Source organism: Onthophagus taurus, chromosome 7, assembly GCF_036711975.1.
Source record: "Onthophagus taurus isolate NC chromosome 7, IU_Otau_3.0, whole genome shotgun sequence".
NCBI classification, from domain to species: Eukaryota; Metazoa; Arthropoda; class Insecta; order Coleoptera; family Scarabaeidae; genus Onthophagus; species Onthophagus taurus.
The window spans coordinates 5,186,719-5,205,151 of NC_091972.1; the positions used below are offsets into that span (position 1 = coordinate 5,186,719).

Sequence of the window (18,433 nt, forward strand, 5' to 3'; positions counted from 1 at the left end):
AACGTGTTTTTTAACTTGTTTACGGTTGATTTTTCTTGGTTTCCACTCGTTTTGAGTGGAAAATATTAATTATTTTTGAAATAAAAATCATATAACCTCAAACGGAGGTTGTCAATTTCATAGTACCAATATAAAGAGAAATAAAGGTACTAAATCTGGAAAACATCTCAGTTTTGAAATTATGTTGCAACGTAATTAACATAGAAATAAATAAATAACAATTAAAAACAAAAAATGAATATAATAGTAGTACATAATGTAATTAATATGAATTAAAAGCAATTTAAAAAATTTATTTAAACTTAGTGACATTTAATCAATTTCATTACCAACCTCACCATTGCTAGGTAGTCTTCAAGAGATTTTCTCAAGTACTTTTTTTCGGCATATTTCGTTTTAAGAAACCAATAATTTTCTTAAACTGTGTCTTAAAACGTACTAAATAAGAATCTTTTTTCTAAATAAGATAGGACGAAACTTCTCGTTTTTTAGTGAATAGAAAAGTTTTGGCGACCACTTTGAAAATTGACATGCTAAAAATTATCTATTAAAAAATAATTTAACTCATTTCGAGTTTCAAGTTTGGTAGTAACGACAGAAATTCCCTGCTAAATTAGTTGTCGAAAAAAGAATATAGCTATATTGCAAACTCGAATAATACTAGTTCTTGGTCTAGCGATGCACAACAATTAAAACTAGAACTAACACTAGACCTAGAACTAGAAAGTTTTAGTTAGGATATTTCTAGTTTTAGGTCTACTGTTAGTTCAAGTTTTACACTAGCACTGTTACCATGTAGAACTAACACTATACTTAGAACTAGAATCATTTGATTAAAGATATTACTGTCTGCTAAATTGGTTAAACGAGTTGGCCGAATCTATTAATGTAAATGATGATGTGCCATAAATATTGTAGACAAAAGACTTGTTTGTTACACTTAATCAAGATGAAATATCTCCATGGATATAGAAATGGGGCTGTGATAACACTAATTGTGATTCAATCATCCCAAACATAGAGTGATCTAAATTCAATTTTCTTATAGTTTGTGAGAAAATTATTAATAAAACATAAAATATTAAACACAACATTTTATTATTTCTCATTTTTGTTGTTACAGTTAACATTATTACAATAAAACGTTATATCCAAAAAAGAGAGACATTTTTGGCCTCAATTTAGCACAGAGATGTCGTCCTAATAAGATAAATTTAATATTCTTTTTATAGTAAAACGAAAAATAATTGGAGAAATATTAATAAAAAATATGAAGACTTGTGTGATTGGCACACATACACGTTTTAATGACTAGAATGTGACTCCGTTCATTCAAAATGGAATTACTTGTACATGAAAAGAATTAATAAATTAAAAAGGATGGAAATAACTTCATAAATATAACAATCTATAAAATTAGCTAAACGTACAGTATTTTTTTTTGTTTTCATATTTTCTGTGTTACGTTTTTTTATTAGTTGTAATTATCTTAGTATTCTCTTTAAATTTTTTTTTCTACACACTTGGTTTCACCTCAAGCTCGTGTTTGGCACATTTAGTGTGGAAGATAGGGAACAGTACATTGCGACGATACAATTTTTTATTCCCTCGGAAAGGCACCTACCACATCTCTTTTTTTCTCTCTATAATTTCTTTTCACACACCCATTGCACTCCTCTTCAGTTCAGCTGCTGCTCTGTTTTCTATCCCCGGGGATTAAAATTAAACGAGATTCGCGTGTGTTTAATTAATTTTTTTTTTCATAAGACAGTATTTTTCTTTTTTATATTTGGTGCAATCTTTAATGGTTTGAATTATTATTATTTTTTTTTTTGGTTGAAGATACAGTAAATGTTTTTTTATGTGCTTGTGACAATTTTTTTGTGGGAATACAGTTAACAGTCAAAAATGGTTTGGGTTAGTATCATTAAATGAGTACTAGAGTTGTATTATAAAAAAGATTGTCTGAAGAATTAATTTTTGTGTTATTTTAAGCACGAATTTGTATCATATTTATAAATTCGTACTTAAAAAGTTGATATGTATTCTACTCTAGATCATTAAAAAACAAGACTCTTACCTAATCCCATTCCAAATTTTCCTTAAAAAATCAACTCCTGTACTCATTCAAAAAATTTCCAATACAAACCTCATTGTATAAACATTCAATTTAATGCTAAAATCGTTTACAGATATGTCCTCTGTACACACTCAAGTTTACACGACTTACTTTTACGGATGAGCATAGAAAAACTGAAGTTTTACTAATTTTTTTTTTGTAAATTGCGAATATTTTGGGGAATCAATATTTTCTTTAATTTTTATTTGCTCAATTTTTCTTAGTACCATAAATAACCTTCTTCATTGGACTCAGTCTTAGCCTAGACGTTAATTTGGAACGCTTCCCTATTTAATTTGGAGAGTCCTCTACCGTGCTTGTGCCCTTTTTCACATTCGGCCTCGTTCAGTTCGCGAGGATTCAGGTCGGAGAATCTAGTTGGGGGATGGATACGTTCGTTAAAACTAGCCGCGTGCGATATGCTAAAAGTTGTTTCATCGTTGTGACTCGAATATCCGCTGCTACTTCTCACGTGGCGTTTACTCATCGCAATCGCTTTCGATTTTCCTTTTCGCGAAGGGTAAGGTTTTCTACCTACGCTTCCTGATGGTGGAGATGTTTCCGATGAAGAACTAGAACCTTCAGCACCACCTAAAAATAAATTTAGGTTTCAAAAATTTTCTAGAATTAATTTAAAAAAGTTTTGAAATCTCTTTTTTTAATCATCTCTTTATTGATTCTAGTTGATTACCACGCATTCGGTGAGTGAATGTCATCAATTCCTGGCTGGTAGCGCGACCGTCTCCTTCAGAATCGCTGCCAAGCGTGTCGTATTCTGAAATAGGGAGGTGTAGAGTTAAAATCTTCTTGACCTCCGAGTCAGTGCTGCCCAGGTTATCAGATTCTGAAATATATATCACTATTAGACATTATTTTTAGTTTCAATCAATTTGATTTCTAATTGAAATTTTTAATTTGAGCAGCAATGGCCCTTTTTATCCCGTTTACCCTCTTTATTATACTTGTTACCGTTGAAGTGTATAATTTATAACAAAACTAATCTTACCCTCCATTCTTTTTCAGGAACCTTACCTAACATTCCTTCACGGTTTAATTAACGTTTCAAAAGAAAACTAACCTTACATAGCATTCTTTCATGGGATGATTCACACTTGTAAACACTAATTTTCCTTAATCTTTATAAACAAAGTTACTAAATTACAACTATTCTTTATATAAGTAGTTGATGTATATGAAATAACTGTTAATTTTATGAAATATGGGATTATACACTTTAGCGGTAACATAAAAAACTAAAAGCTATAGAATCTTTTTTTTAACCAGAAAAAAAATCTTACCTTGACTTTCTGAATGAGGATCTCTTAACCTTCCACCTTTCCTTCTCACCTTACTATATTCAGGTTCTTTATTCTGAAATAAAAAAATCAATAAGAATATTTCTTTTTCCTCAAGACTCTTTTCGTCAATTAATTTATAATAAAACATTCATTCTAACTCAAAATTAATAAAAAAAAATTATACACAACATCGGTAACTAAGCAAAAAACCATTCGGGTAAGTAGATGGATTGAGTTGCGTCTTTGGATTGGATTTAAACACAACGGTGCAGAAAAAACCGATTTAAAAAAACTTACACGTCCTAAATTAAACTTATCAATAGGTGGAGGTTTAACATCGTGATAGACAAAAGACCCTCGTACCGAATGGTACGGCCCACTGTACACGTTCCCGCTGTAAGAACTCTCGCTGTAAGCCGGTTTCGATAGCTGGAACGTCGCGTATGGACAAATATCTTCGATGTAGTCTGCTGATGCCGTGTCACTTTTAAAGGTGTCTGTCTCAACGGGAAGGTGATGTTGTCCTCTGCCGGCTCGAACAGCTAAGTATTGTTGATCGCGATTTTGTTTGTTTTGAATTTGGGCCATCGATGGAGATTCCCCGATGGTCTGTTGAGTGTTTTCACGTTCTCTTTGAACTTCTTAAAAAGATAACGATTAAAAGAAAAGGATTTAATGAAAAGTGATAAAGATCTACTTCTTCTCCAAAATAGAGCTCCGATTAATGCTGTAAGCACTAAGAGTGATAGAAAAATTGGTAGAAGAACGCGAACGTTTGCGAATGGATGGTCACCGGAATGCGAAACTGGTGGCGATAATTCTGGAACAGCTGATTTAGTTTATTTTAAAATCGATCGATGATAAAGTATCTAATTATGTTTACCTCCTTGAACTGTTAGAGTTGTAAAATTATAAATAGCTGATGTATCACCAGCGTTATTATAAGCGGTAACTCGTATTTGATAGCTTGTTCCTGGCCAAAGTTCGGTTACACTAAAAATTCTTTCTGTTGGTTTTACATGGTTTGCGGCCATTAACCAAGAAGCACTTCTTCCCGATCTATATTCTATGACGAAATATAAAATTCCACATCCTCCATCACCCCAAGAATCTAACCAAACCGTTCCTACTGTTGCGTTCATTGTTAACATTTGGGATTGTTTTGGTTTTACTGGAACTGTATAAATCGTTATTATTTATGTTATCAATTATTTAAGAAGAATTCGTTATTACCCGTTCCTTTTGTATGGGCGGTAACAATATCACAAGGAAGTCCGGTTCCGATTCGATTAAATGCAGTGATATACAACATATATTTTGTTCCACACCATAAATTTCTTAAAACATACTCATCTGTTCGTGCAGATATTTGCAATTCCTCCCAATCACCGTGATCGCGTTTGTAATTAATTACATACCCCAAAATGGGAGAACCACCATTCTTTTGATCCACCCATTTCAAATGTAAACTATCTGTGAATGATTCAAGAACTTTTAGATCTGGTGCTTCGGGAGGAACGAGTATTCTCAAAGAATACACGATTATATCTTTTCCATATTCATTGGCAACGCTGCAGGAATAATTTGCTTGATCAACGCTTTGAACGTCTTTTATGATTAAAGTTGAATTGGGAGTTATCGAACGTCGACCGCCGATTTCTAATGGTAAATCATTAACTCTCCAAACGACAGCTGGGGCAGGTATTCCAACTTTTTTACAAGGGAGTTTAATGTCTTGTTTCCAAGCGCTTAAAATTTCTCTTCCAAATGATGCTATTTTTGCAGGAACAGTTTTTGATAGTGATATGGTTACAACGTGACTACTCTCACCTTCACCAACCTAACGTTTTAAATATAACACAAGTATTAATTAGGAATAAAACAATTATGTTACTTTAAGTGTAACAACTTAACCCGCCTTTGTTGAAGATGTAACCCAAAACTGACAAGTTGCAGTGGGTTGCATCCTATCGATTTCGTGCATTTCCGTATCCGCATTTAAAAGTCTTTTATGAGTACCTTCTTCTCTGCCATCTTCTAACGTACTCATATAAAAAGTATAACCTACTAAAATTCCGTTACTGTGTGTTGGAGGTAACCATGATACTAAGATTTTGTTGGGGGCACTTAACACAGCTTTTATATCAGCTGGTGCGTTTGGAACTAAAATAAATTAAATAAAACAAATTATAATTAATGCAAATTTTCAAACAAACCGTCTTCATCAGTGTGGCAATAAATCGGTTCTGATCGAACTCCATCACCTATAGTTGTATAAGCTAGAGTTGTTATGCTATAATTGGTGTATTTTTGTAGACCCGTTAAAGTTGTGTATTTAAAAGAGATGACTTTCGTTTCTTGATCGTCATTGTCTAAAATTATCATTTTAACAACTTTGTCGAATTAACGTGAAAAATCTTACCAAACCATTCACCCACTGAGTGATATGTTATTTTATACCCAAGAATTTTACCATTTCTTCCATCTAATAATGGAGGTTCCCAAGTTATTCGAATACTTTGCGCACTGAGAACAGAACATTGAATGTTTTCTGGTGGTAGTGATGGGGTATCTTCGAGAGTTCTCGCCGTGATTGGATCAGTTGCCGGACCAGATCCTCTGCTATTATATGCCTAATGATCGAAAAAATAACTCATTTAAATTTAAATACAAATACATACTCAAATACACAATACGATGGTAGAACAAAACTTACTTGTACAATAATGTTGTAAGTGGTAAATTTAGCCAACCCCTGCAACGTAGCTTCACCACCGAAATGAGCTCGAACTTCAACACTTTTAAATGTATATGTATCGGATTCTTGCGAGGTAGAATCAGAAACTGGTTGATAACCGATATGGTAACCCAAAAGATTCCCGTTCCACGTATCTCTTTGCGGAGGTTCCCAAGTTACAACTATCTCAGTCGAACTTTTAGCTTCTGCTCTAATATCTAAAGGTGATCCACTTGGAACTAATACAAAAAAATCTTTTTATGTACTACAAAATAAAATAAAATTAATACCTTACCTTCTTCTAGAGTGCTTACTTGAACGATTTGACTAGGTTCGCTAAGTCCCAAACGATTTTCTGATAAAACTCTGATATGATACACCTGAGAAGGTCGAAGATTGTGTAAAGTAGTCGAAGTTTGAGGTCCCGGAACGGTTATTTTTAATGGTTGGTTTGGCCAAGAATCCGAACCAAGTTTATATTGCACGATATAATTATTTATCGGGCTATTTCCAGCGTAACCAGACGTCCAAGATAAACCTATCGATTTACTGAATTGTTCTACAACTCTTACGTTTCTAGGCGGTTCGGGAATTTCTTGAATCACAAGATGAATGGCCATTTGGTCATGGCCGTAAGCATTAGTTGCTGAACATGTAAATATTCCCGAATCTTGACGAATCGTTCTTTCGATACCAAGTTCAGACACCATTCCTTCAGCGAGAGCTTGTTCTCTTATCGTATATCGTTGGTCACCATCTCCAGCTATACTTTGTTTACCCATCATCCACATTATTTCCATTGGAGTATCACCTAAAGCTGAACATTGAAGGTGTGCTTGTTCACCTTTCACAACTTGAACTTGTTTACTTTTTTGAAGAAAATGAGCTGGTGCTAAATAATAATTTATTTATACTTAATTTTGCACAAAATAAGCGTGATAAAAATTGTTACCGTTTACTTTTAGAAAAATTACTTTACTAACTCCAGTACCAATGTTATTTTTGGCTTCGCATAAATAATGACCTTCGTTTTCTTTGGAGACGTGTTCGAATTTGAGCGTTCCGTTATGGTATTGATGCACTTTTGGTTCGTACAAAAAATCTTTGTACTCACCTGGTTGTTGTCCTGGGGGAGTTAATTAGATCGTGTTTTCTAATTTTGTTTTGGTTCTTACCCACAGCTTTTTTCCATGTTATTACAGGAGCTGGATAACCTTCAGCTTGGCAGTGAAGACTTGCTTCTTGACCAGCAGCTACACTTGCATCCGCTGGTTCTACAGTCCATTTTGGAGGAACTAAAATTGTAATTAAAAAGTAATTTTATGACATGATCATAACAATTTTCTAGCAATTTCATTTGAATTCAGTTGGCACCGAAAACCTTTTCGCAACTATCCGTCATACAAATCTCGTAGTAATGCAACACCTCCATTTGGCACAAGCTCAAAATGGAGTGTATCGTATCAAGCTCCGGGGGCTATTTCGCCGAAACCGAGTCTCGTTCGCGTATATCTCCATCTACGACACATTAACTCCGGCAGTTTACGGCATTAACGGGACCCGTGAACGACGAGATAACGCTATCCAAAGACTAAAGACAAAATGAGATTCCAACAAGAAATAGCTTCTTCTTTCCTTTTTAACGAGATAAATGAAAAGAAAGGGACGAAAAGAAATTAAAATCTTACCATTGACCGTGAGAGGTACAACATATTTCTCGGCTCCGGCCACGTTGCTCGCTATACAGGTGTAGTTTCCGCTGTGGGCGGAAGCAACACGGTCGATACTCAGAGAGGAGGAGAACTCGTCAATCCTACGGACGGTAGTCCCCAAGGCGACGTTGTTCGACACCGGCTTACCATTGCGTTCCCATCGAAAGGTGATGGGTAAGTCCCCCTTCATGATGTGACAGGTGATCGCAGCTCGCATCCCTTCGCTCAATAAATTCACCATGGGATTGATTGGCAGGATTTCCGGCGGTACTGAAAAATTTAAACTTAAATTTATCGAATATACATAAAACTTATTCGAAAAATTAATAAATAAACATTTTAAATTGTTACGTAATGTAACATAAAAGTCCCATGGAGCATGTTTAATAAAACTTTACTAATTAATCCCGGAGTGGATATAAGAGTTTAAGTTAGTCCTACATGACCGACGTATATAGAGGGTTGCGTATAACTTTCAACGACCCCCTGAGGAATTATCCTCCTCCTGGAATGTTAAACATCCAGCAGAAGTGGCGGATAACTTCACATATTTACTCGATATTTAGCCGTGGGGTACAAAAGATGTTATTTGAACCTTTCCCGAGTCGACATGAAATAGTTATTTTTCTTATTCTACTCATAAAACGAGGAACATCAAAGGACATACTTACCGATGACCTGCACTTCGACATCTCTACGGGCTGAATTCCTCTGTCTATTTTGTGCTTGGCACGTGTACGTTCCGGCATCTTCGGTTCTTTGGGTTTGTTCAACAACTAAAGTCCCATTTGCGTAAACTTTTTGCCTGCTATTTACAGGCAAAAGTTTTCCTTCGCGTTCCCAAGTGACTGTTTCTATTGGATGTCCAGCTACGGGACATTTAATAGTTAACCTACTTCCGGCTATTCCGGTTACTTTTGGCATTTCACGTATATATGGTAATCCAAAAACATTCACTCTTTCACTATGCGATATTTTTCCAACGCTGTTGTGAGCCGTACACGTGTATTCCCCACCATCTTCGCTTTTTACACTAGTTATATTTACGTGACTGATTACATCATCTTGAATTGTAACATATTGTCCGACTAAAAATCGATGATCTTCCGGAATTGGAAACCCGTCCAAAGCCCAAGTGAATTGAGGCGGTGGATTTCCGGAAGCTACACATTTTAACGAAACCATTGGACCTGGTTGAAGGGTTTGCTCGGAAAAGGAATATATCAGTTCTGGTCCCGCATCACCCATATCCAATTCGGCCGTCGCTTGGGCTTGATCCCAATTGTTACTCGCTAAACATTGATACATACCGCGATCGTCTTTGTCCAATCGTTTTATCGTTAATCTAGGTGGTTCTACCATTAATTCAACTCTATTATCGGGCGCTACGGGTTTTCCATTATGAAGCCATGAAACTTGGGATACCGGGTAACCATTAATTATGCATTGAAAATTCGCTTCTTTTCCTACATCGACAATTTGAACTTGGGGTTGCACGTGAGCCGATAATGGGGCCGTTATTTCTAAAGTTACCCTCACGTTTTCTTCACCTGCCGAATTATTTGCGTAACATATATAAACACCTCTATCTTCCAATCGAACCTAAACATAAATACCTTCATTTTAATATTACGCATAAAATAATATAAATTGAATACTGGTTTATGCTTAATTAGCAAAACATTAATTAAATTGATGACGTGTAAACTCAATTTTATATCATTTGTAAAACCGCAACATTACAGTTAGTGGTTTTCATACCGAGAATAATTGGATTAATTAACGGGGACACGTGGCTCGTGTTAGATATAATTATTGCTTCCTGAAATAAAGTATTCATACATCAGGAAAACATCAATTCATTTTGATAAATTAATTTGCGGTGATCATTTAAATTTTCCATTGGTTTTGATGAGATATTTTTACTAAATTATAAACATGCAAATATCTATGAATACGTAAATACAATCAGCTACGTTATATTAGTTATATCCCAAACGAAAAACCACCTCTTCAAGTATGTGAACCTATTTAGACTAATCTTGCATATCACTATTATTTAGAATTGCAAAGTTTGACTTACTGATAACGAGATTTCTATATTCTTTTAGTCAAAATTGAATAATAAATTGAGGAACTAATTTATACTTGTTTCAAAGAACTTTTCCGAGGAAGCCCAATGATGAAGGTGCAGCCAGATATGGAAATAAAACTAAGCCTCTTGATGACCACACATCCAGTGATGTTCAACATCTTAGGCACTTAATTGAAGTGTCATGTTGATATACATTGAACAGAAGTGTCGAATCAAAACTGCAACTACGACGCCCTAATATACTGAGAAATTTACACAAATCCTTATTTATTTACAGTTCATTACTTGTCTTAGAGAAGTCTCGTGAATGGATGATTTTTGAACAATTGCTGAATTACCGTCCAGAAAATCTCATTCAACATTAGTTAAGAGTTTATATCTATCAGAAATGCGGTTCAACATTAACCCTTTGTGTCCCGACATTTTAAACTGTAAAATTTTTAAATTAGCATCTTTTTTGACACTTTTAAGTTATACGAAAATGTAAGTGTTGTTTCAACATTTTTTTTCTTAATATTTTTCCAATCCAACCCATCAATTATTATACATCATTTTAAAAGGAAAGCTTTGAGCTTTAATTTAGAATAAGTCTCATTCCTTAATATCAATAAATACGGCTTCCAGGAACTTTTAAATTAGCATTGTTTTTTACACTTTTAGGTTATATGAAAATGTAAGTTTTATTTCAACATTTTTTTTCTCTATATTTTTCCAATCTAACCCAACAATTATTATACATCATTTTAAAGAGAAAGCTTTGAACTTTAATTTAGAATAAGTCTCATTCCTTAATTTCAATCAATACGGCTTCCAGAAATTTTTAAATTAGCATCTTTTTTGACACTTTTAGGTTATACGAAAATGTACGTTTTGTTTCAACATTTTTTTTATCAATATTTTTCCAATCCAACCCAACAATTATTATACATCATTTTAAAGAGAAAACTTTAAGCTTTAATTTAGAATAAGTCTTATTCCTTAATTTCAATCAATACGGCTTCCAGGAATTTTTAAATTAGTATCTTTTTTGACACTTTTAGGTTATACGAAAATGTAAGTTTTATTTCAACTTTTTTTTCTCAATATTTTTCCAATCCAACCCGACGATTATTATATATCATTCTAAAGAGAAAGCTTTGAGCTTTAATTTAGAATAAATTTCATTCCTTAATTTCAATTAATACGGCATTCCAGGAATCTTTAAATTAGCATCTTTTTTAACACTTTTAGGTTATACGAAAATGTTAGTTTTAACTCAATACTCTTTTTCTCAATATTTTTCTAATTTAACCCAACGATTATTATACATCGATTTAAACAGAAAGCTTTAAGCTTCAATTTAAAATAAGTTTCATTTCTTAATTGCAATAGACACGGCTTCCAGAAATTTTTGAATTATGCGAAAATAGGGAGATTGCATATTTTGCTAAAATTGATTCCAAAGGCCTTTACTGAGTGTATTTTGATAGCGTTTTAATTCTGTCACAAAGATTCAAAATTTTTTACTTCTTGGGACACAAAGGGTTAATTCAATACTTCTACTTTAGCAATAGGTCGCATAATTCAAATTTCTAGTGTTTGTTAAAGTGCAGTGTAGTTCGTGGATATATAGCTAACCATATACTGTGGATATGTAGATGGAATGGTATTGTTTGAAATCGTGTTGCAAAAAATTAAATTCTTAATCATCTCAAACTGAAATATTCATCATTATTTGCACGAATGACTTGGTGATATAGCAACCTATTTATTAAATCTGTTTTTGATAATTTTCACGAGAAGGTGATAAACTTGTGTGCAATCTATAAAGTTTGAGATTCGAGGGTGAAGTACAAGAGGTGCCCCCTTTTGCTTTGAAACATACCGGAGCGTTATCGCTACCGGTTTTTGACCGCTTTATACGTTTAATTAAAAACCCGGCGCCAACCGAGAACAAACAAAGCCCATTGTGAAGAAGGGCGAATATAGGAAGTGAAGACACGGGGAGTCTCCTCGAACCCCTTTGAAAAGGGGTGTTTCGTAATTTTCCTGGGTTGCTGAAGAACGACTCACTTCTCCGGAACAATGCAACAGTGGGGGGCGTTATTACAACGAATTTATGCAGGTAATTAAGTGACACGATTCTTAATGAACTCTGACACAAGACTTCGGAGATCTTAAAATGACACTTTCGAAAAATTAAGACGTTAATAAATAAATTTTGATTTCTAAAATTTTATTTTTGAATTAATCAAAATTATATTTAGAGGTGGTTTGAATTCAATTGAGTACTCATAGTATGAGCGTATCTTTACCGCGTTCGTTTTCGAACAGAGGCAGGTATACCTGCGAATAATTAAATTTCTGCAATACCTATGCTACCGGTAGCTTCCGATCTGGAATGTTTAATATTGACGATGTGGTGCTGGAAGGTTGGAATTCGAGTTACGTTTCGCGTTAGTGATGAATAGATCTAACTCGGGCAGGTTTATTTAAGAATAAGCGAATACCTCGCGGATATCATAAAACGAGCGGTGGGAGTTTACAATGCGAATTGTTGAAGTATAAAATAGTAAGTAGGTTATATTTGTGCTTATATATCTATGAGTGAGCTTTTTGATCGTGTTTTTTAAAGCAATATTGTATGTTTTTATTTCTCTTTTAATTAATATAATGAATATGAACGTGAAACGGTTATGTATAAATGCTCTTATAACTTTCTCCAATACCTTGGATATTTTAAGTAATCCTGCTGAGATCATCGAAAGTCGTTCGCCCAATGCAACAGGTACGGTCTGGCCCTGAAGTTCCCTTTTCCAGTAGTACGTTGGGACCGGATGTCCTTGTGCAACACAAGGCATCGTCACGTCCTCGCCGAGGGCAACGCGACGTGCATTGTACTTGTCGACGGTTATCCTAGGTGCGGCGGGATCTTTCGGCTCGGTTACGATAATCCTGCTGGGATAGTTCGATATTTGTACTTCTCCTAAAACAAAAAATTAAAATCTAGATAAAATTATAAATTTTACATCTCATTAAACTCAAATCGAACTTTTGAGGAGTTCATTTGATATCATTAATCTTACAATGTTAGTAAAACGTAAATTTAAATGAAGAGAAGCAAATATTATTTCACCACGAGACGTCTTGATATTAATTTTATTTGCAATGCAAATTATATTCGGTGAACACGCGAAAACTCCTTAAATTAGTATTGGAGTTGGAACTTCTCTCTTTTAAGTGGCCCTCGAGATGGTGAACTCAGACTTGATGAAAGGGGGTAGTTTTTATAATATAAATATGTTATCGTTAGAGATGGAATAATACTAATTCATATAACTCCCAATATACAGGGTTTCCCAAAACTCCCGGGACGGAGCTATACGTTTTGAACGAGTGAAGAAAAAAATTAAAAAATTTGGGGATCACTAAAGAGTCATAAAAACTACATTCTTAGATAGTTTAGAACTTCCAAGCAATGTGGAGTTTTTTTAGGGGATGATACATTTTTAAATAACAACCCTTGTCGAGTTTTACCTTATTTTAAAGGCAATTAAAAAAGAAACACAACCTCATAAACCAAAACCCGATATCTTAATTCTGTCAAGAATTATGAGGAAATGGGAAAATAAAATTTTTTCATGTTTTTTTGCACGTTTATTACGATTTTTATAGCAAATGTTCAAATTGTCGACCTTCTTCGGTCTCGCAATGACCCAAACGCTCATAAATGGAATTTTGAACCATCAGGAGCATATCCCGAGTGATAGTGGTGGTTCCCTAGTGATTGGAGTGACGAAAATCCACGTTTAATAAGAGAAGATCATACTCAAAGATCACAGAAAGTTAATGTATGGGCTGGTATTATGGGAGAGAATGTAATTGGTCCATTTTTTATTAATGAAAATTTGGACGGAGACAGATATCTGCAACTGTTAGAAAATCAAGTGGTTCCAAGTGTACGTGCCGTATGTCCTAATGGTATTGACAATAAGTGGTTCCAACAAGATGGTGATCCTCCACATTTTAGTCGCGCAGTCCGAGACTCGAGATTGATCTAACTAAAATTGATCTCCTGATCTAACACCACTGGATTTTTTCTGTTGGGGGTTTCTGAAAAGTAGAGTTCATGCAACAAAACCAGAATCAATAAATGATTTGGAAAATCTCATATTTGAAGAAACCACCAATATCACTACGGATATGCTCCTGATGGTTAATGAGCGTTTGGGTCATTGCGAGACCGAAGAAGGTCGACAATTTGAACATTTGTTATAAAAATCTTAATAAACGTGCAAAAAAACATGAAAGCACTTTATTTTTCCATTTGGTAGTTAACCCCTCATAATTCTTGAAAGAATTAAGATATAGGATTTTGGTTTATGGGGTTGTGTGTCTTTCTCCATTACCTTTAAAATAAGGTAAAACTCGATAGGGGTTGCTATTTAAAAATGTAGGGGTATTTACATAGATAGGTATTTTTCTTCACGCGTTCAAAACTTATAGCTCCGTCCCGGGAGTTTTGGGAAACAATGTATGAATGCAGTAATTAATCTAGTTTTACACTAGAAATCTTACTATGTAGAACTAACACTATATCTAGAACTAGAATCATTTGGGTTTAGCAGCACGTCTCTAAAGACAGCTAAACCCGAATGATTCTAGTTCTAGGTATAGTGTTAGTTCTAGTTTTACATTTACACTGTTACTAGAACTAACACTAGACCTAGAACTAGAAACATTTGGCTTTAGCCGTCTTATGGACGCACGGCTAAACCCGAATGTTTCTAGTTCTAGGTCTAGTGTTAATTCTAGTTTTAGTTCAATTAAAATATGCAACATAATAATATCTTATGTTAACTAGCGCTGCCTACCTCTGTCACTAGAACTAACGTTAGACCTAGAACTAGAAATATTCAGACATGTTGCATTTTATGTGAGATAAAGTAAGTAGGTACGTGATTTCTATGGAAATATATTTTTGTATATTGCATCTTAAGTGAAATTCACTGCATACGAAGGCTCGAATTCATTTCAAACTTTGTACTTGTAGAACTAATATTGTCTGACAACTACAATAATAATTATAACAAGTTAATTTCAAATAGTTAGAAGGGGGAAAGGAAATTTATCGTTTCTATATAATATTACCACATTATGCCAAGTCGGGAAATGTAATAATTTCAACAGTTCCCTGACCGAACCAAGTTCCGTAATACTTCAACAGGAGGCACAGCCCTAGATAATAATTATGGTCACCCCTTTGTCTACAGTTGATATAATTAATACCGCGTCGCCGCTTCTAATAATAATCCCGCTTCCCAAGGCTCTTGATTAATGTGCCATCGCGCATAAATTAGGAATTATTGTCACGTAACGTTGACCTATTTGCGCACAAGATATATGTTTAACAGCTTCGGATCAGTGGCGACTGACATCATCCAAATATATAATATATTATTATTGCTCCGAAATAATAATATTGTTATACCGAATATTAAGTAGGTGTTTTATTAAAATTTAAATTGCAATATAAATTTGGTACGTATGAGTGTTGAAAGGGATTGGTATTGGCAGGAGGAAATTGCCGTGCAAAATTAATATTCAACTTCGAGAGCAACACCGGCTTAAAAGGGGTAGTATTTGTTTGAGCCTTAGCGAGCAAACGCATTTGTACGGCTTATATCTGCACCTCCAGTTTGGGCAGTTAATTTTCTGTTCTCGGTTCAGTTCAACTTTCCAATTGACTGGCCACCATTTCAGTTACGTTGTAAATGGACCGATTATTTCACTTCATTTGCAGTTCGTAATAAGTTACACGAGAAACTACACCAATCGTTATTTGTAGATTATTTAATGTCTTATTAACTAAACCTGAAACAAATAAATTTAGTAGTTTTAAGTCAAAAACAATTTTGTAACGGAGTGCCCATAATGATTTTTGCTATAATAATAGCTTCAGTAAATCCTTTAACTAAAATCAATACTTTGAAAAAAAATTTTTTTAAGTAGGTAGTATTATGTTTCCCAAAGTTTAACGCCTTTCGGTGGTAAATGGAAGAACGTAGTGTTTGGGCGTCAACAAATCCGGCTTTTATATAAAAGGAAAGACTGGGGGAGACGAGAAAACAGGAGGTAGCACTTACCTGTCAGACGATGAACAGATCTGCAAGCGTACGTCTTGTAACCATCGCTTGGATCGGCGTTGCTTATGTACAAATCTCCGTTTCCAAGTACAACGTATTTTCCACCGATATCGGTGTTCGGATAGATGTTTATGTTGCCATCTTGTACCCAGGAAGTGACCATCACGTATTCGGCCACATAGCTTGGAATCTTGCATTTTAGGACGGCCGTGTTCCCGGATATCACGTACACGTCGTGGACTTGAATATCGTATTTTTGCTTTACAACTAAAAAAAAAAAGAAAAATGTATGTAAGAAATTTCTACTTGTTCATATAAAACGGAACGATTTTTTGGTACTAGTAGTAGTTGTAGTAGAGTACTAAGACAGCGAAACTTTTTATTTGATTTCCCGACATTATGCGGAAGTTTATTGCATCCGGTTTTTCGCTCAACTTTAACTACTTCCCTTAACTCTGAAGCACTTCATCCCAAATTGGCTGCAAAAAGTACGCGGGCGAACTTGTCACGAAGTTATCGGTTTAAAAGTTGTTTCGTCCCGCTATATTTAAAAATGAGTTCTCTGGAACTTTTTGCCTTTCCCGCCCAGATTAATTCTTTTCGTGCTTGAAAATGAGCACGATTAAAAAATATTGTTCTCGTTACGTTGCGTCGTTCTAGAACTTGCGGGAATGCTAGTCGTTCATTCGGTCGTAGATTCATTTTTTTTTCTCGCACTGCTCGCGTCATGTAATGGCTTCGTTCCCGTTTATTATTTCGCGAACTCAACTTTTCAGAAGCGAGTTTATTGCCGGCTTTCCTCTCCTATTATCCGGCTACGGCTCGCTCTATTTTTCTGCGTCAAAACGGGTTGACGTTAGATGAAAAATTATAGAAACTTTTGTGGGAGGTGAATAAGAGAAAATGAACGAAAAGCTTTGGACTCGCAACAGTACTTTAACAACAGGATATTTTTATATCTTTTAGATATAAAACTAAATTAATGTAATTTCCTTTAAATTTGCAAAATAAATTCTCTTCTATTACTAAGAAAGATTCCCCCGCTTTGTTCGTTAACAACGTAACATTCCTCGTCTCCCGGACGCCCGAATTCAATTTGTAATTTGTATTAACAATGGAAGCAATTTTATTCGCACCTGGAACTTCCGTTGAAATTAGGTCGCAGAACCGGCATTAAATTCAACTTTTAATTATGGTGATACAATTAGTTGACTGCCAGGAAACGCAATCATGGTTTCGGAAGGAATTTGTCGCATTTTACGACTTTCCTCCCCCGTTCGTAGTTGATACGGAATTAATTCCTCCAGTTGGTTACAACTCCCAAAACCTGTTAAATATCTACAGTTTCAACTGATTTTCATAATCGTTTAATATTCATGAAATTTCATTTATGAAATTCGTCTTAATTTACGAATTAATTCCGCGCGGAGCTTAAATTATGATTGAGGTGAACATTTCGGGACCTGCACTTTCATCACTATTCTTAGTCGTTTACTTTTTCCTTTGGGGAATGAAATTCCCGTTGCTCGTTATAAGCATTAACGCCGGAACAGAAATTATTGTAGTTTGCATTTTAATTTGAAGACAAACTTTTTCTTTGGTTACCTATCCGAAAAGGATAATGCTCGTTTTCATAGCGTGAATAATTGATAAACCCTAAAAGCTCCCAAAAGCTCCGAACAGGTGCGTCCCTTGTAACAAAATGACGATAATGACGACGTCGACACAAAAACCCTCCTAAAGAGACCATTATGGTCACAATCCCGTTTAAATGGTTAAATATTAATCCACCTTTTTTTGGAGCTTTAAATATTGATTTAAAAAGGGAGACTGGATTTTCTTTTAGGTTTTTTGAATGTTATTTTTGGGTTGTTAACTTTGAAAGTTGTAGGTATTTATTTAGCGATGGGAAATGTTTGGGACAGGTAGTTAGATACATACATAGTGCGTGTATAGTTTGTAGCTTGGGAGTTAGAGTGGTTAGGGGATGAAACTTTCTGCGAACTGAAACGGTTGTTAGAGCTCGGCATTCTAATTGCCGGTCCCAGAACTCGGTACTAAAACGCCCATTTGATAAATTGGCAGTCCTCGAGGGTTTCTTCCTCCCCAAGGCTCTTTTGTTACCTATTATACCCTACGTTCATGTTAAGTTGTACGAATGTAAAGAATGTTTTTAATAGTTTATATAGAATTTACAGTAGATAAATTTGCAAATTCATAAAAATTTTTCTGCATTGAATATTTTGCTAAAAAAAGATGATAACTTTTTGAATAAAATGAAAAGTTGGATTGACAGGCTTTAATTTGGAAAAGCTATGGATGAATTAGTAGGTATAAAGAACTCTCC

The 18,433-nt window shown here is 34.7% G+C and overlaps 1 protein-coding gene across 8 annotated transcripts in view; it reads right to left on the reverse strand.

Annotated features, from left to right (window-relative positions):
- Positions 1-1,079: 1,079 nt before the first annotated feature.
- LOC111429185 (Down syndrome cell adhesion molecule 4) overlaps positions 1,080-18,433 on the reverse strand; it is a 117,081-nt gene continuing 99,727 nt past the window's right edge. For 2 of the 8 annotated variants that reach the window (XM_023065032.2, XM_071197336.1), the window contains 18 exons: positions 16,087-16,353; positions 12,670-12,926; positions 8,538-9,468; positions 7,843-8,136; positions 7,330-7,449; positions 7,107-7,280; positions 6,450-7,046; positions 6,134-6,393; positions 5,840-6,050; positions 5,634-5,789; positions 5,336-5,580; positions 4,651-5,257; positions 4,301-4,594; positions 4,115-4,246; positions 3,715-4,058; positions 3,418-3,490; positions 2,811-2,963; positions 1,080-2,710 (listed from right to left, as the gene is read on the reverse strand). In XM_023065032.2, the coding sequence (XP_022920800.2) occupies positions 2,382-2,710; positions 2,811-2,963; positions 3,418-3,490; positions 3,715-4,058; positions 4,115-4,246; positions 4,301-4,594; positions 4,651-5,257; positions 5,336-5,580; positions 5,634-5,789; positions 5,840-6,050; positions 6,134-6,393; positions 6,450-7,046; positions 7,107-7,280; positions 7,330-7,449; positions 7,843-8,136; positions 8,538-9,468; positions 12,670-12,926; positions 16,087-16,353 (5,444 nt within the window). In that variant the 3' untranslated portion in view covers positions 1,080-2,381. The remainder of the gene's footprint in view (positions 2,711-2,810; positions 2,964-3,417; positions 3,491-3,714; positions 4,059-4,114; positions 4,247-4,300; positions 4,595-4,650; positions 5,258-5,335; positions 5,581-5,633; positions 5,790-5,839; positions 6,051-6,133; positions 6,394-6,449; positions 7,047-7,106; positions 7,281-7,329; positions 7,450-7,842; positions 8,137-8,537; positions 9,469-12,669; positions 12,927-16,086; positions 16,354-18,433) is intronic. The other 6 variants (XM_023065034.2, XM_023065033.2, XM_023065035.2 and 3 more) reach the window with 6 other exon arrangements.